The sequence below is a fragment of the Anticarsia gemmatalis genome, chromosome 15 (genome assembly GCF_050436995.1).
Source record: "Anticarsia gemmatalis isolate Benzon Research Colony breed Stoneville strain chromosome 15, ilAntGemm2 primary, whole genome shotgun sequence".
Lineage (NCBI taxonomy): Eukaryota > Metazoa > Arthropoda > Insecta > Lepidoptera > Erebidae > Anticarsia > Anticarsia gemmatalis.
The window spans coordinates 6,141,520-6,161,168 of record NC_134759.1 but is presented as its reverse complement, the minus strand read 5'-3'; the positions used below and the strand labels follow the sequence as shown (position 1 = coordinate 6,161,168).

Here is a 19,649-nt window from a genome sequence, read left to right as displayed (position 1 = left end):
AAAAGGCCTTAGGTACTTTTGTTTTTTATTTTTACTTGTGGTTTTTTCGGTTCACTTGACATCGGCTTTAATCTTTTCATTAGAAGATTATGGTTTTCTTAACGTTTACGTTCCACTCTAAAGATCTTGAAAAGAAGATAAAACATATAGGTATTTTACTTTAAAAATAATACCGAGATTATAATAATTATTAAATTACATGATAAATATTAATTTATTATCCTCTATAATCATGTACAGAACTCCATTTGAATTAATCGCATCGCGCAATTCTTTCTTGCTAGTTGTAAACCGGTTTGATGTCTAGTGCTAGACTGACTCTCTGGTCGGCAGTTGCAATTTGGTGTACTAAGAGTGCGTGTTCTTTGAAACAGTTTAAAGTGTTATCCATATTATCAAGTACTTATGTTGTAACGAGGAGCTGGTATATAATGAAGTGCGGGGAGGGCATCACGCGACGCGTTCCACGAGCCTGCGTCGGCTTGTGTTTCCCCACGAACGGCTGCGACTGCCGACCGGCCTGAACCGGCGCAAACTGGCCAAAGCTGACCGCGAAAGCCTTCGCGAACACGTACCGATGTTTGTAAGTTTATCTCACGTTTCAAAGGGACGATGAAAGCGGATTTAAGTTACCGTTATTTTAACTGCATCGTTTTATTGCATCCTGCATATTATGCATACATGTATTTTGGGTATATCTTAAAATGTAAAATTACGCAATTTTTTCGTATACGCAAGGCCACTTTCACAATTTCCAGACGAAATTTGGTTAAACTTAAGACAGTCGATTTGTTCAACGCCAGATATCTTGTACTTCTGTATCTCTACTGGAGGAATAATTTTGACGTTTTAAACGGATCCAAGAAATCGGTAATTATATAAGTTTTTCAGTATATTATTAAAGTTCAATCAGACAGCCAGCAATTATCCGTTAGACGTAAAACTACGTTATGCATTTAATTTGCACTATTAGTAATATAGTCCAAGGTATAAATTGTGACAATATTTGATTTAGTGGCTGATACTAACATAAATATTCCTATGTATGACTAGGTACATAAATTATACACCTGTGTATATTCTATGGCTCATGATCTTATTAATATAATCGTCGTCATCATCAAACGGGTCGGTTAATATGAAATTTGACTGATTAAAAAAAAAAAAATATATGTATATCAAAGAACTCTACTTAAAATCTTAGGTCGCTTTCGAGTTTGCTGTGAACAACGATGTTTGTTTTTACCTGACTAATTCAGCTGAAAAATAATATAAGTCATAAATTCTATTTATGACTGCTTTCACACTATATACGAAATTAGGTATCCAACAATATATAAAACAATAAATATTTTATTATACGAATATTAAAAAAATATACCTACTTACAAAAGTAGCAAATAATTAGGCCTAATAAACAATAAAGACATCGGAAGTGAAATGGGTACGGTATTCGCCACGGTTATCAATGAGAAAACTAGTTGCGAACCATTGATAACAAGATGAGTAGGCTCAGTAAACTAAGGTATTATTGTAGTGTAGTTCAAGGCGATGGCTGAAGTACTTTACGCACTTTACGCACAAGTAGAAGTAGGTATCGCCTAGTCGTCAAGAACGTGATAATCTCGAGAGTTTGGGTATCCGAGATGATAGGCCCTACAAGCGTTGTGAAGGGCCTAATGTGTTTCATCACGCCTAGTACCATTGTCATTAGGATCTCCTACTCACTAATAGAAGGCCGTTTCTTTTACTTGTTCCGAAAAACAGCTAATAGTAAGAAATTATTTGTTGTCAGCCAACATTACAGTGATATTTGCAGAATTGAATTTAACTGTTTATATTATTTCCAGATATCCAGTGACGAAAAGTATGTGGTTAAGAACAATAGCGGAAAACATTTACTTAACCATAAAACTTCGAGAAGTAGAGTTCTGCAGAAGTTGCTTCCGGTAGTCCACCGACGGTTCTAAAAATGGGAGACAATAGGTAAATAATACACTCATTTGAATAATGTATTCTTATGTAAAACAAAAGAACTTATTTTTGTAACGTATTTGTTTTACTTACTAGATTCACGGTGTCGACCGTAGACGGAGAGTCAAAGAAGAATGGCATCCACATGGGAGCCAGTATCATTTCGCGGCCATTGCGATCGTCAGCTGAAACTGTCGAGAGGGGGGTGAACGCCCCGGGTGGACAACCAGACACATGGCTCCACGATGCCGGCTGGAGAAGAAAACGATCACTCGCCCAGCTTACAAGGGAGGCTTTACCGAGGCTGGAGAACTACAGAAACTCCAAAAGGGCGTTAAAACGGCCGAGTCTTGGAGAGTTGCACGGAGACCACTTAATAACGGAGGAGGTATGTGCCTGTTGATTGTAATTCATTGTGTGACCGCAGACTGGAATAATCTCCATCAGATATCAATATCATACATACCGAACGGTTCGTACGCACGTGATCGGGGATTTGTAATTTTGTATAGTTCAAAAGACAACTATTAGTGTATTGAAGTGATACATAATAGGTAGAAACATCTTAATTCGATGTTTAAGGATTGCAAATATCTTTAAAACTGTTAAAAAAATGCAATACAAAATATGTCGGAACCTTCAAAGCATAAAATTATATGTTAATTGCAACCAAAATATGTCAAATCGTCATACACATATGATCATCATTATCATTATTGATTTCCTATAATCAAAGTGTCGTTAAGCGGCATTCATATTAGTATTTGGACGATACTTAAGGAATGATGCGTCACGTCATTGTTATGTATAATGTAAGGTTTTATGGTAATTATACATTTAATGTGTACATGTGCTACGGTCATTATTATTTGCAAATTATATGACGTGCTGGGCAATATTCTAGTATCTACATCGTTCCGATCTCATATTATTTTGCTGCATATCTTCCTAATATTATAAATGCGGAAATTTGTCAAACTACTGAACGGATTTAGAACAAATTAGATACACAGATAGTTTATATCCTAGATTAACACATAGGATACTGTTTACTGCGAGAAATCTTTTCACGGGTACGAAGTTGCGGGCGGAATAGGGTTATATAGAGCCGCAATCAATTTCTTTTCCATTCAATTATATTCTATACATAGTCCCGCCGCTTATATGAAACAAGTACCGTCACTAAAAATGTGATTATCATTATTATTTTATGATAAACTTCACATTATTTGCTCAGACATAATTACTGTATAATATTTTATAACCGACTACCATAAAGATAGTAGTATAATGAAACGCTATACATGTAATAGAATGGTAAAGAATTTTATAAAGAGTACAGAAAATATTAATTACCTTTGTGTAGTGAATCACTGTTAAATTCGTTAACTTATCATACTATATCAAAATCAATTAGCGCTGGCATTTGCATTCTTAATGACAATTATAAGTATTAATGTTCTTTTTTTTCATCTGTTTATTTCTTATAGAAAATAAAATGTTGTTACTATTAAAATATACAGAATACAGAGAATTAAATACATTACAAAATCAATCATAAAAATTAACTTAATCTAGTTATTTTGTATATGCACTTGGTATGTCATTTTACTAAAAACTAATGGAAAAATAAATTCGAGTAGGTAAGGTTTTGTAAATTGTTTAAATGTCCTAAGAAATGACAATTTATTTTGATGCGGACAACATCCAATTTAAATGGTCATATGTATCAGTAACTCCCGTTTGAAATATTCGTCACAAACAATAGTAGTTAATATAATAAGATATATTTATTGTGCTAATAAGAGGATAACTCGTACATAATATATTTGATTAGGTATAATAATATAGGTGCCTGGGCCAATTATAGGAAAAGGAATACTGTGGTGACTGGTTTAAAATGACATCAAAGGAAAATACTAAGTGGATGTCAAATAATAAGAATTTACGTGATTAAGTTAAAGAACAAATTATGCTTCTTTTGTTTATGAAAACAAAGTCATTACAGATTAATATTTAGCTGCATAGCAATTATATTATTAGTCTCTGTCATCGTCCTGTAAAAAATTGCGTTAAAAGTCTAAGTGACGAGGAAGGGTCATCGGGGCGGGTGCATCAACGATATAACGGGTACCAATCGTTCCGTCACATGTACTCCTCGCCTAAAACTCTTGCGGATATTATTTAGGCACATAAAGTTATTTGGCGCGTACTGCTCGGCTCCATCGGTTTTATCACTTCGCTGAATTGACTTACTTAGGTGTAATACGCTACGACAATTAATATAATTATAATTAATACTTGTGTTATTCGTAATACAATTATTTCCCATAAACTTACCATCAATAAAAATATCATAGGTATAATAAAAATATAGATCAAGAAATACACTAATTGTTTATAATAAAATATAATGAATAAACATAATAGAATTATTAAATACTTATTGTTGAGTTACACGTGGAGAAGCATTTATACAAATCGTCGGATTTCTGTGACGGAGACTAAGAATGGTTCAATTCACTTTGTTCGCGATTGTGACAATAGTGTTCATTCTTATTTTGACTACAACAAATGATGACAGCTTAAATAGTATTGAAAAGTCAAAACAAACGTATCCTTATGTAAAACTAGCTGACAAACTTTGCTTGCGTCACATAAGAGAGAATGGTCATAAATTTCCCTGTTTTTGTAACATTTTTTACTGGTACTCTGCTCCTATTGGTCGTAGCGTAATGGTATATAGCTTATAGCTTTCCTCGATAAATGGGCTATCTAACACTGAATTTTTCAAATCGGACCAGTAGTTCTTGAGATAAGCGCGTTCAAACAAACAAAAAAACTTTTCAGCTTTATCTATACTAATACTAATATTATAAAGCTGAAGAGTTTGTTTGTTTGAACGCGCTAATCTCAGGAACTACTGGTCCGATTTGAAAAAATCTTTCAGTGTTAGATAGCCCATTTATTGAGGAAGGCTATAGGCTATATATCATCACGCTACGACCAAAAGGAGCAGAGTAGCAATGAAAAATGTTACAAAAACGGGGAAAGTTTTGACCCATTCTCTCTTATGTACCTAACGCAAGCGAAGTTGCGCGGGTCAGCTAGTAATATATATTAGTTTAGATATGCACAGCTTAAGGATAGGATGTAGCAAGTCAATACGGGATAATACATTCGTTTGTTCAGTGCGTGGCTTCAATATCAAACCATTTTATTGTAATTGGCAGCGCACATAAAGGCTGTTTGCTTATGTATTTAAATCTCTATTATATTTATTTATCTTGTCACTTTGAGTACACGTTAGCGAACGGGTTTTCTATATGAAATACAAATAGATAAATATTTATGAATTTATAATAAACTTGCTAATCTTAGTGCATTAGCAGGTTTGTGCTTGCTCCCGTTATTAAGTAAAAGTCGCAGATAGACATAATAATTTACACCGCTTATTGAAAGCGGCGACATAGCTTATTAATTTCATCTCTTTTTGTTATGTTTCATTTTCGCATTTGTTAGTTCATGTGTCGTGCAAAATGGCGGCATGGAAACTTCGTAATGGATTAGACTGGGCGGCATTTTCAGGAACCAAGCTTTTTAGGAATCCTTATTGAAGTGCCGTAAATGTTACTTTAAGAGTATAAAATACGAGTACGACAATGTTTTGACAATTATACAATGGAATCGACGTTTTTAGGTGTATATTTGCAACCCATAGGCACTATATTAAGTATCTGTACGGTAATAAAGTTTAAAAGTGTTATAGGCTTGTAATTTCATCGTTATAATTATTTGATTGCGAAATATAATAATATCTATACTAGGAATATATTGCAAGCTTAAAACATAGATAAGACCATGTTTTATCTATAAGGTACTTATGGTACAGGAAATGCGTTTGCTTGAGGGTGGAATGATTCGGCTCGATCCGGATCAAGCGAGATTGACCCGACTAACATTATCAGTGCTTGATTTCATGTTACAAGTGCTTCAGAATGTACACGTGTTTTTAAGTTAGGTAGTTCTCCATTACTGAAATAGAAAGATTTATCAGCGTGGAGACTTACAAGACTTGCCTATCCTTTTACTTATTATCTTTTTTTAGAAGTCATTTTAATATTTTAAGGTTTTCATTAATCTTCTTTTGTACGTCATAATAATTAACAATTCTAGTTTTTTCCAGCGATATGAGAACTTCGTAGTTGCCAAAAATAAAATTCGCAAATAATCGAGATTTGAAGGATAGATCAAATCTCACGTGGAAACTGCGTCAAAATGGCATAAATTAACTTAAAATATGCTAAAGTAACTTTAAAATCATACATAACGTTCCTTTAAATTTCTTTATTACCCACCCAAATTAATTTAGGAATAGACGTAGAGTACTGTTTTTTCAAATTCGGATATATAGCACACACAAACACAGTGACATTTCCACAACCATAGAAACAAACAATATATTGATTAGATGTCTGGTAACAATAAACGAGCGTTATTTATGCCATGAATCAACACAGAACAACTGATGGAAGACACCCGGTGTCCATCACTGACTACAAACAGTACAAACACTGTCACCCGTCATTCAAACAGACACACTCTCATGATTATCATTAGCATCACATTTGCCATAGAAGATAATAAACTCATGTTTGAATACTGAATTGATTAGATCCACATGTTTGTCTTTTGTTGGGAGTCACACGACACAAATGATAATGTTTCCTTTATGTTTAGGACGAGAAAGAACAACATACGACTAGAGATACGAAGTCACCTACTCCCGCTGTCGGTATCAAGTTAGGATGGATTCAGGTAAGCAATGATTCCTGATTGATTTAAGATCAAATAATTTAGTCCAACAATTTCGAATGACAATTGTCAAACTTTAATCAATTGCCAATACAATTTGAAGAAAGAACCAAATCATTATGAGGATCAGCAAGTCGTTAAAGGGCGGCTTGTCCAATCTTTTTAAATACTTATTTAAAAATAGCTTTCTAAGAATCCAAGAGACGGTTTGAAACATAAAAAATTTCTTATTTCTGGAAATTATGGGAAATCGTTTCTGAAACAATGCTTTGTTAAATATAACATTCGTAAAATTTTTGGGAGTAGTCTTAATTTTTGGACCAGAAAAATATCGACTCATTTTTTTATATCTACATTTTTAAAATGGTCATTTCTTTATTCACCTGAGAAAAAATAACACACCTATGAAAAAGCGAACTATTTGAACGAAAGAGTTCGGTGTTAAACCTAAATATTTTTTAAGGGTGTGCTGATACCATGTCTGCTAAACATCTGGGGTGTGATGCTGTTCCTGCGTATCTCGTGGGTAGTGTCGCAGGCTGGCATAGGACTCTCGCTCATCATCATCGCGATATCGGCCATAGTGTGCGTCATCACCACGCTTTCTATGAGCGCTATATGCACCAATGGAGAAGTCAAAGGAGGTTTGTTGTATTTTTTATGAACGTTTTATAACTATTTTAGCTATCCATAGAATACAAAACCTTTCAATTTTCTTTTCTTAAACGAAATCTTAATTAAAATTAAGATATTTACACCATCTACCATCAAATTATGTCTGTAAAAAATTGGCTTAAGTATCTAACATGTGCAATTATGAAAAATATTTTTTTAAGTCATATATGTACTTACATAATTTTTTTAAGTCTCGTACTAGAATTTTGCGTTATGTCATGGGGTGTTAAGGGTAACTAACATAAAATTAATATTAGGTAAAGAATATACTTCCCAAAATTCAAACCCACAATACATTGAGCACTGATAGCAGCGAGAAACCATAACCACTGCGCTATACCCAAAATTGAATCGTATTTTTCTTAAGTCCTAATAAAGTGGTCCGATGGCTAATGGACATGATTGGTAGGCAACATATAAATACTAAATTGATCGTGATGAAGTCGTCTATTCTTAGACCACTCGGAATTCAAATATGATCAATATTGATTACGTTCAATTGGCAATATCTACTCACTATGCCTATAAAATGTTGATTCCAATTGCAATCATAGGACATCACTGGCAATCATACATGTTAAGATCATATATCGGAAATGACGTAGGTACTGAGGTTACATATTATTACTATGTGAAATTAAATGAGTCATAAACCGGAGAATACTGGTTAATGCAACTATGTAGTCTTTTTATTTTCTCTCGGCTCATTGTAAAATATCCTCCTCTAACAGTCTAGTCACCATTTTTCTTTTCGACAAATACGATTATTGACCCTTATAACTTTTTTAACAAGGTGTAATTGGGAATTTCTTATACATTTGTAAGAATTTCTTAGTATTCAGTAACACTCAGCATAAATCGTTTGAGTCAACAGCGCACAGGTTTTTGGGATTCCCCTTTTCTTAATGTTGTTCACCTCACTGACTTGATTGAATTAATATTCGGCCTTAACCAAGTCGCGACGGCAGGTACTTTTAATATATTGGCAAATGAACCGACTGCATTTTAACACCGTAGAATTTATTGCCAAAGTTGCAAAGAAATTATTGTCCAAGTCAAGATTAAAGGATTCTTGCAGGTGAAGCACGCAATTAGAAACAATGTGCCGTATCATAATGAATGTTTAACTAACTAATCACACGTTAGATAAATGCACTTATTAAATATAGTTCTCGTTACAGTAATTTCCTTTCGATTAATGGATAGTGGGACATGTGGCAAAGGTCAATTAACTGTAATAAATTACCTACGTATATTATTTTCTTGCGACGCGATTAAAAATTCCGAGAAACCAGTAGCACATAATAATAGTAGCCATGTGCATTCTGTGAGGTGGAACAATAGTCACGTTGGGATATATTATTAAATTACTTAGACTATGGTCCATCTACGGTCCATACGTCATACATGAGACCCTGGGCAGTTATGGTTTTTTTTAACCTAGGGCTTACCCTGGACGGCTGCAACGAGGACGGGCGTTGTAACCCAAAAACTTTATAATATCTTAATTTTCTGCTAAAACATTTTGTTATGAATATAAAGTCCTTAAGAGTTTGTATGTAATCTAAATGATATGCGTAGTATTAACCGGCGGTCCTGTATGACAAGATGTATGGATGTGAGTGAGGCAAGGGAAGTTTGTAAGGATCATACCAAGTGGCATTCTTTGGTCTCTGTCTACCCCTATGTATGGAAGTGAGACATAATTCGATAGTCCTGTTTCTCACTGAAGCTGGGTAGGCACAAACAATCTATTGCTATTCATGTATGAATTAAATTAATGATTCTTTTATTACATCGGTATATGTTCTTCAAGTTTTCATGATATCATGTTTTCAGACATTGTGATGTGTCATTTTAATTGAAATAATTACGGGTGGTTAGACTTGCAAATAAATAATAGCTGGCCATAATAATCTGTCACTAGCAGGAAACACGCGAGATAATGACTACTGTTAAAAATTATTTATTTTATCTTTGTTCAAGGAAAGAATATTGTGTATATTCGTGTGAAAACTCCCTTTTTTACAATCATAATTTTTTTTAGTCCCCAAGTATTTTTTTTTTAATGTAAAGCCAATGTTAATGAAATACGTTAATGCTACCCGCCTTACTGGCATAAAAGTTCTTCGACATTTTTCTTATATTTCATTGATAGCTTTGATAATTTTATTCCATTAGGCCCAGGTTTCACCGCTTCTAAGTATCACTTACCCCCGCTTTCTGAATACATTTAGCGGTAGTTTATCTATTCAATAGCCTATTTTATATGAGTTTTAATTTTAACGCTATTGATTAGATAACCTACCGCTAAATGTACCTCAAAAACCGGGGGTTAGCCTATCAAATGGGCTTAAGACAGTTCATTTCAGAGATTACTGTTACTTTATCTAGCAGATAAGTTATCTGACACTTATACATAAGCCGTGAACCTGGCGCTAAACATCGATAATTTTACAGGAGGTATCTACTACATAATATCGAGATCATTGGGACCGGAATTCGGCGCTTCCGTGGGAATCATCTTTGCGTTCGCGAATGCTGTAGCCGCTAGTATGAACACTATAGGGTTCTGCGACTCCATGAATGACCTGCTGAAGACTAATAACGTGTCTATCATAGACAATGGACCTCATGACACGAGGATCATAGGAACTGTGGCGCTAATCATCATGTGTATTATCTGTGCTGTTGGGATGGACTGGGAGAGCAAGGCACAGGTATGTACCTTTTTTTTCTACTTTTTTGGCAGTGATAGCTCGACACGAAAATTATAACTAAATGGCAATCAAAATTAAGTCATTTATTCATTTAGGTCGTATGTCTTTACAATTGCTGAATCTGAAGAGCTGGTAGGAAAACACAACACTCTATTCAAACTTCGAAAAAAAAAAATTACAACGTGGTTGATACAAAGTTTTAGAGGAGAATTAACTGGATTTATTTAATTCTTAGCAATAAACTTATTATTATCTACAAAAACACTCGTGAACAACTGTTCTTTAGCTTGAAAAATGTAGGTTTTTGTTGCATTACATCACTATTATCGTATTGAATGGTTATTTCGACAAGAGTAAACAAAATTTGGGATTTTCAACACATATTTCATGATTCATTGCTAAAGTATTGAGTTACTTTTATTATTAGGTCGATATTGTGAGTCAGATCGACGAATAGGGCCAAACAGATCACGTTTGATCTAGAAAGCTATTTTAGGAGATGCTATCACGAATCCATCAGGTGATAAAATTATTTAGACTGTTCTCACTTTCAAAGACATCTACCCAAACTGCAAGTTTGATAATATAATAGTTGCCTAGGTACTCTCATTATGCAAAACAACAGACAGACTTTTAGTAATGAAGTCATAACTTCTAAAACATAAAAAAATATTCAATGAATATGGTTCCCTCCCCCTCGTTTAGGAGGAGACCCTTGCTCTGCAGTGGGACAGATATAGGTTATTAACAAAAAATAATTCTAGGTTGTTAGGAATTGTTTCAAGATAACTTTAGTAATCCTAAACAATTCGGATGGGATGAAACATCATCCGATCTGTCGTCAAACGGTCGGAGATCGGCGCTCTGTTCAATTGACCTGATGGCGGTGGCAAACAAGCCGTCCTTCAACTCACTACACCAATCAATACAGTATTCATTTAGCGCGACCTCTCGGGAAAATTGGATGAAATGTGGGAGCTACAGTGGTTATTCCATTACATTGTAAAAGGACACTGTAACTTCCTATACCTAGGTTTCTATAAATAAACATTTTCATGCCGTATTTCTTGAAGCGTTCAAGCATTATTGCCGAAATATATGGACCGGTATAGTAAAGCAGTAAATAAACATTGAAATGAATTAAGTGTTTTATAATCTTGCTCTAGTTGCTCTCCATGTTTTAGTATATTTATGGGTTATTTACTAAATGGAATAGAAAAAATATGCTGCCGACTAGAGAAAATGTTTCCTTTTATTTCAGTCTGTTCATGATAGTAATTCATGAGTGATGTAAATGGAAAATAGATAAGCCTTTGATTTAAAGACTAGGAAGTTATAATACACCAGTTTGCGGTTTATCTACCAAGTGCGTCAAACGGATAATACTTAATTACATCTTGGCTATAATTTCTGTAATTTTTGCATTTAAATCGTTCTATTATATGTATTTTAGGACCCTAATTACTTTTGCTGATTAGCTATTAATAAATAGAGATTATTTATTAATTAAATAGAAATAAATACTGTAGATACTTAAATACTTAAACAACGTGTGTTATAAATACATTTTTACGATTTTTTTTAAATTAAATTGGTATGATTTTTATAATCATCCACGTAGAGGAGGATGCTGATAAAAAACGTAATTCGCTCCCCAGAATATTTATGTGTTTAAAATGTACAAAAGTGTTACTAGGTATAACGTAACAATAAAATTAACAAACATAGAATCGTACATCTGAATATAAAGACTGCACATGCATTTCCTTTGCTCGTCATGTTACTGTCATCATTTGTGTCCTACGCTTAGTTGGCAGCGAGCAAATTTTCCACACACAATACAATATAAACTCTTTATTCTATTCAACATTTTTATACCTTAACACATTTGATGGGAACATGCGACGCCATATCTAGATTAAGTTAATTGCGTTAATTTCCATCGTAAAAGCTTCAGCAATAATGGTGTTCTCCGCAAATTATCGTTGAAACTCGTTAATCACCTCCTGTTGGACGTGCGTACGCTTTTTGTTTGATTACTCGTTCTATTTAGACACATACAATGAGATTAATAACACGTTTGTGCCCTTACAAGCGATTTACAAATGTAGTCGAATCAGTAGTACAAAGCGTGTTTGTGTTGGATTGTGGGTCAACAGTTGGCACATTAGCATTATTTGCAGACAGGTCCCTAGCCTACTCGTACAAAACAAACAGTTCCCTTTGTCAAACTTTACGTTCTGCCGGCATGCAAGAAGCCAGTTGCTTCGCAGTTTATTTTCTCTTTACTCCTAAATCAGCTGGAAACTAAATTAGATTTGTATTACCATGTAGTAGGCAATAGAGAAGCGAGCCAAGAAAGAGGATAATACCTCATAAAACACGAGTGTTTATATGAGGATGTAAACATTTTCAGCCACACTTACATTAAAGTAATTTATGAGTATCTTTGTGAATTTTGCGGCTAAATAATCATCGACAACAGAAAACCATAAACTATCAATTAAAATCCTATAAAGGTGTGTCGTACGTACTTATAAAGTTAATTACGACATTCCTTTTTTTACGAACCTTTTCCCAGTTTACCCACCTTATATTTTTCAAAAATCAACTGTCCTTTTTACATGCTACTAAGTCGATATGTAATCTAGGAATTATTTGTTTGTCTTTTCCCCTAATCCATTTGCGGTTACAAACAAAAGTGATTCTTCAGAGTAATAGCCACTCTTCATTCCAAAGTTCAGGTCAAAAATAGCCGAAGTCGACGTGGCCTCAGTAGGTCGTAAACGATACGCATTACCTAATAACTGGTGTACCACAAACGATCAAATGCGCTCTCAAATTTTAGAATTAATTTTAATGAGTAGTTTATTCTTTTATTACAATAGTTTTTTTTTGAAATGGTCAAGTTTGGTTGACTGACGTCCAAACCGACACACCTAGATGGCGAAAAACGATACCTTCCAAAAGTTTCTACAGAGATTTTCATTAACGATTGAAAATCATTTGTGATTTTGTAGGCCACGTCATTGTAGATATATAGATATACTACAATATTGACGAGCTATCGGTATTACCAGGAAGCAATGGATATAAATATTGCGTTTCTTAAAACGATTCGCTTTTGATGGTGTTTATTCAAGAAATTCAATGAATGATACTGTTTGTTCGAAGGTTTAATAATGTTATTGGGATTAATGGAAATACGCGAACGTTCATAGAGTTATGATTTAAATTACACATCGTATTTTTCTAAAAATACAGGAGTAAAGTATCAATTGCTTAGATCTGTGAAACATCAGAGGGAACGAATTGAAATAGGACTCTGGATTATGTTAAAAAAAAGATTTATTATCATAAAAAGAATATTATATAGCTTTATTTATTACTTAGCATAATTTTCGATTCAGTCTCTCTTTAGATGTTAAATATGAACCCAATAAACGAGTAATCTGTACTGTATTATAAGATTAAACGATAGTTTGTTGTAGAAACGATTTTTTATGCGATACGCATACCTATAGCATTACTATATTATAAACACAGTTGGGATTTTAATAACAAACATTATATTATAAGTTTATCTATACGAATTTAATGATTTACAAGAATATATTCTGTTTTAGTAAAGCTGCGTTTACACATATACATTTAACCACAACTATAGCTATATATATTGTTCGCAGAATTTCCTAGTAGCGATCATCGTGGGAGCTATGGTGGACTTTGTTGTCGGGACATTTATGGGACCAAGTGGGCCCAAAGAAGTAGCTGAAGGTTTCGTCGGCATAAGTAGTAAGTACTAATGTATAACAAGATGTATGGATGTGAATGCCGCAAGGGAAATTTGCAAGGATAGTGTTAAATTACGTTCTTTGGTCTTTGCATACCCCCTTATGTAACGTAACTAGTGGGTATTCAGAGGACAAAAATTGAATAAGATGAAATTGTTCTTAAAGCCTGTCGTTAAATGGACAGCTAGCCATTCAATTAATATAAACAGCAGGGGCTTCATGACTTTCGAGCTATTGACCTGTGACATTCATCAAGGGCAGTAAAGAAAAAGCTATGGAGAGTTTGATCTTGCCCTCTCACAACCTCTATCAGTTGGGATACACTGACCGGCAGATTAGCAGAGAATGGTCCTGACATTAAGTCCACTTTTAAAGCGTTGTATGTTAAGTTTTTAAATAAATAAATATACCCTGTACATTCGTTTTTAGAGGAGCTATTATAATAATAAACGAAACCCATTGCTGTATAGAATTAGGTCCTGATTCCACCACGCTGGCGAAGCGCCGGTATACGGACTTTGCATTACTTTAAGAACTGTGATAAAGAATTCTCAGACATGCATTTTTTTATCACGATTTTACACAAAACGATTAATATCCCAGTGATCCTACCTTTATACGTTGTTTACATTAATTATACACATGTTTATTATCATTTCAGTGGGAACGTTAACTTCAAACTTCAATCCAGATTTCCGGTTTAGCGAAGGTCTAAACCAAGACTTCTTCAGTGTGTTCGCTATATTCTTCCCATCGGTCACTGGCATTCAGGCTGGAGCTAACATTTCGGGAGATTTGAAGGTACGAAACATTATTTTTACAAGTTCTTCAGATACTCAGTCTTGCTGTCTTACGGCTAGTTTCTTCATACACATCTAAAGTAATCGCTGAAGTCATGAACTTTTACTGGACATTGTGTTTCTTCATAAAACTATTTGTGACTTCGTAAAGCAACCAACTTGACTGTAATTTTTAGTTTACCCCAATACTTTGGCCGTTACTTTTGATGAAGAAACCAGCCGTTCTCTAGTTATGTATGTGTATGGAGGTTGACGTCAAAATGGTCTAATTAAATGGTGGGTGTGGTAGTTTCCTCAAACTGCTCTACTTTCCTTAGAACGAATCGTTACGAGCGATATAGATACTTATAGATATGCTCAATACATCGACAGTAAGTTTCGCGTGTATCGTGCGAAAGAAAATGTTCATACAGCTTGTTCTACTGCCTAATAGCTATTTTCAGTAATAAAAAACATATCCAAGTGTTTAGAATAGTATATGTATATTACGTAATAATTTTATGTTTACAAAAAACCTTTGTTAGCTCTAAATTACATGATTATTATTTTAATTGATTTCGATTAAAACGACAGTGCGTGACAAAGACAAACTACAATAACTAATTATTGCTTTGTAATACAATTCATTAGAGACAGATATTACGGTTTGTCTATTTTATAAATACAGGATTTTATTATAGTAGGTACAATGTCAACCTTTCAACAAAAGAAGATGAAATTTGCAGTTTGTTGATATTATAGATACCTACGCTTTAAGAATGCGATAAATATTCTACCGAAATAACCGGGAAGTACAAATAAATAACTTAGAAAAGCAATTTTCACCGCTTCCATTGTTTATTTCGGCATATTGGCGATAGAATTAGCTAATACTTTGAAGTTTTACACGTGTCAGGGGCAATCAATCCTGTTGTTGATAGAGGTAGGCACGACCCACCGCGTGTTTGCCCACTCCATGACAGCGCATTTGTGTACTGATGACGTCACTGAGACTGACGTCACGCCAACAATACGTCACAGGAAAATGGTATTATAAATCGATATGAATACTGGCTATTGTCCAAAATAACTATTGTATTATATTCTAACGCTCTTATTCATAAAAATATATGAAGTTATGAAAGGCTAATATAGAGTTTTGTTTCTTTCACTCGTTAGCGAAATGAAAAAGAGAAAACATAATACCTATATTATTGTAATATTTTAACTTCTTCTTCTGTCGTGTCAACGACTCACCATAATGCATAAATACAATAGTACATTTATTTATATACATAATGTACCTATACAGTTGTTGACCAGAACTTGGCGACTTCAATTGCATTATCCGTCGCCAAGTTAAGGTCTTCGGTTGTGCAGGTTGTGGGACACAGAGGGCACTGGATCAAATGTGCCATGGTTTGTGATGGGGCACCGCAGTCACAGCTGCTTCGACTAGCCAAACCCCATTTACACATTGTGTCTCGACAGCGGCCCGTCTCGGTTCGCAACCGGTTGAGGGACTTCCAGACAGCCCATTGCCGGTCGTGTCCAGGTGGAAGGTGCTCCGCTGGCTGGATGAAATCAGATGGAGGTGTATGCCCTTCGCGCCAGAGCCTCAACCGCGCTTCCCTTGGGTGGGAGTTGATAGGTTCGGTGAAACGTAAAAAACTTTTCCGGCTCTTGAGACGTACTTCGGGCATAATATGATTATGAAGCGGATGGCGTAGGTCACTTTCCTGCATTGATTTTTCCACCGCACAGGCAACCTCCCGTCTAACGCGAGGTGGAGCTATACCCGCCAGTGGGTATATTTTGTTTAACGGGGTTGGCTTAAGACAACCCGTAATTATGCGGCAGGTCTCGTTCAACGCAGTATCGACTTCTTTAGAGTGGGCAGATCGGTGCCACACTGAGCAGGCGTATTCGCCTGCTGAGAAGGATAGTGCAAGCCCTGTCGAACGTAGAACTTGCGGGGCTGCTCCCCATGCGGTGGATGTAAGCCGGCGGAGTATGTTGTTTCTTGTATTCACTTTTTGTTTGACACTGCTGCAATGTGCCCTATATGACAGTGATCTGTCCAATTTTATTCCAAGGTATCGCGGATAAGGGCAGTGTTCTATTGGCACGCCTCGCCAAGCAAGTTTAAGTGGGCGGTTGGCTTGATGATTTCGGAGATGGAAGGCACAAGACTGTGTTTTTGACGGATTGGGTCTCAGTGAATTCTTGTCATAGTATTGGTCGAGTGCCTCCAAGGCTTCCTGGAGTATGGTCTCAGCTTCCGCAAAGGTACGTGTCTGGGCAGCTAATGCGAGGTCGTCAGCGTAAAGAAAGTGATTAGTGTTCCTTAGTATTGGCTGGTCGTTCGTGTAGATGTTGAATAGTGTTGGGGCCAATACACTGCCCTGCGGAAGGCCATTTTTCTGGTTTCGCCACCTGCTTGTGCTTTGGTTAAAATTAACCTGGAAGCGACGGTTACTGAGCATCTCCCTGAGGATATCTACGAAGCCATTGTCGTTAGTCAAGTCCTCGACTTTAGCCAGTAGGCGTTTGATATTGACAGTATCGTATGCTGCTGACAGGTCAACAAATACGACACCTGTAATGCTATGGCATTCGTAGCCATCCTCAATGAGCTGCGTTAGTTTCAGGGTCTGATTAGTACAGGATTTTCCGGGTCTGAAACCGGCCTGTTCTGGAATTATTTTAGGTTCTATTATTGGTGTTAGGCGGTTTAGCAAGAGTCTTTCAAAAAGTTTAAAGGTATGGCAGAGTAAGGATATAGGGCGGTAGCTTTTTGTTTCAGTGGGGCATTTACCGGGTTTTAGAATTGCTATAACTTTTGACTTTCTCCATATTTTAGGTATTCTACATGTGGTCAGACAGCAGTTAAATAGGTCCAAAAGCCATGATAGCGCTTCAGGTCCCAGGTGTTTAAGTTGTTCGGAGGTAATGTCGTCGGCCCCAGCAGCTTTACCATCTTTAAGGGATCGCATACACTCAACCATTTCATCCAAGGTTAATGGTTTGGATAGTGTGTTAGAAGTATGTTGGGGATTGGTACGTTTTTCACAGCGGGGTAGACGGCCTGGAGGTTTACCGTTAATAAGGAGCTGATGAGCAATTTGGTTGGCTGTAACGCAACCAATGTTTGTTGCGGCGGGGGGATCGTCCGTTAGTCTTCTGACTAACGCCCATGCTTTTTTGCTGTTGTGCGTCATGTTGACAGTTGACACAAGCTTCATCCAGCTTTGTTTGCGGTTTTATTTTAACTAAAATAGGTTTATAGTGTGTTTGTGAATAAGAGGGTTAAGAAAAAAATAGTCCTTTGACCTTTCTCTGAAATACGTTTGGTATTTTCCATTGTATGTCCACATGCACTAGTTATCGATCTCGACATCATAGCTTTGCAGTAAAACAATATACATATTGATTTATAGTTCCGACTTCAAAGCTTGCACTTGACTGACGGTTTAATTTAACTATGTATAGAGCTGTTTACATAAAGAATTTGCGTCAATACTAGATTTTTTGATGTTTTTAATATGGTAATAAATAAGCTTGCGACTGCCTCAATATAAATGAAAATAAATACAGACGTAACAAGATTGAGTTGATCAAATTGCCCAGGTTCAATATAGAAAGACAATAGTGCAACTACCGATTGTGCACTCAGTGTCAAAATAAATCGAATCATATCAAGAGACAATGTAGCACGCAACAATCTTATTTGCATATATTTCGCGTGTAGCAAATCGAATAAAACGAGCACAATGGGGTGTCAAATTGTTTAACCCCTGTAAGTTTTTGGTATTTTGATACGAGGCACAACTGCCACTCGTTCATTCATTAAAATCAATTGAAGTTGTGTTCCCTATGAGTCACCACTATTCTCGCGAAACATTAAACAATCTGTGGATGCAATAAAATCTATATTGGATTCTGGGAGAAAATTAATTGATCAATTGTTGTCATCGCGTGTTAAAGAACTGAAAGTCGTGGTGACATGTAATTGATATTCTTTGGTATTTTCCCCATTGCGTACTACTTTTTATATTGAATACTCACTTTTCTTTCCTTCTTCAAGGACCCTGCGTCAGCAATTCCTAAAGGAACGTTACTGGCTCTGCTTATATCGATGGTGAGCTACGCTCTCATGGTGTTCTTCGCTGGCGGTGGTGCTCTCCGTGATGCGAGCGGTAATATCGCTGATCTGGTCATCATTAATGGCACCGTCACCGATTACAGCATCGCGGCCACAAGTTGTGTAGCAAACAACACATGCCAATATGGCCTGCACAACAGCTATTCCGTAAGTTGAAAATCAAAACTTAATTCTGTGAACCCAAAATTACATATTACTTCTATTGGGAATTAAGTCCTTTCGAATTAGTGGCAATGATTTCTAAATTCACCGTTTATTCAGGTGATGCAACTGATGTCAGCTTGGGGACCCTTCATCTACGGTGGTTGTTGGGCGGCGACGCTGTCGACTGCCCTAACGAACTTGCTGTCAGTGCCACGTCTGATTCAGGCGCTCGGCGTGGACCGCATATATCCCGGACTCATCTTCTTCTCCAAGCCGTACGGCAAGCACGGCGAGCCTTACCGAGGATACGTCCTTACTTTCTTCGTCTCTTTGATATTCCTGCTCATAGGTTAGTATTGCGAATATTTGCACCATTGTTATAGTTATTGTGTTAATGTGCCTTTTTGCAATTAACATTTATAAAAGTTGATAATAATCAAATTTTATTTGTTTCACAGCGGATCTGAACACAATAGCGCCGCTGATTTCCAACTTTTACCTGGCGTCGTACGCTCTCATTAACTTCTGTACATTCCACGCCGCACTTGTCCGTCCACTGGGATGGCGCCCTACATTCCGGGTA

The 19,649-nt window shown here is 35.9% G+C and overlaps 1 protein-coding gene across 1 annotated transcript in view; it reads left to right on the top strand.

Annotated features, from left to right (window-relative positions):
- The window catches only part of NKCC (sodium potassium chloride cotransporter), a 35,118-nt gene that overhangs the window by 9,145 nt on the left and 6,324 nt on the right, over positions 1–19,649 (top strand). Inside the window, exons 2-11 of the mRNA XM_076123416.1 lie at positions 1,851–1,986; positions 2,071–2,362; positions 6,715–6,792; positions 7,253–7,433; positions 9,925–10,184; positions 13,871–13,979; positions 14,640–14,779; positions 18,845–19,069; positions 19,184–19,415; positions 19,525–19,646. Of these exons, the coding sequence (XP_075979531.1) occupies positions 1,973–1,986; positions 2,071–2,362; positions 6,715–6,792; positions 7,253–7,433; positions 9,925–10,184; positions 13,871–13,979; positions 14,640–14,779; positions 18,845–19,069; positions 19,184–19,415; positions 19,525–19,646 (1,653 nt within the window). The 5' untranslated portion in view covers positions 1,851–1,972. The remainder of the gene's footprint in view (positions 1–1,850; positions 1,987–2,070; positions 2,363–6,714; positions 6,793–7,252; positions 7,434–9,924; positions 10,185–13,870; positions 13,980–14,639; positions 14,780–18,844; positions 19,070–19,183; positions 19,416–19,524; positions 19,647–19,649) is intronic.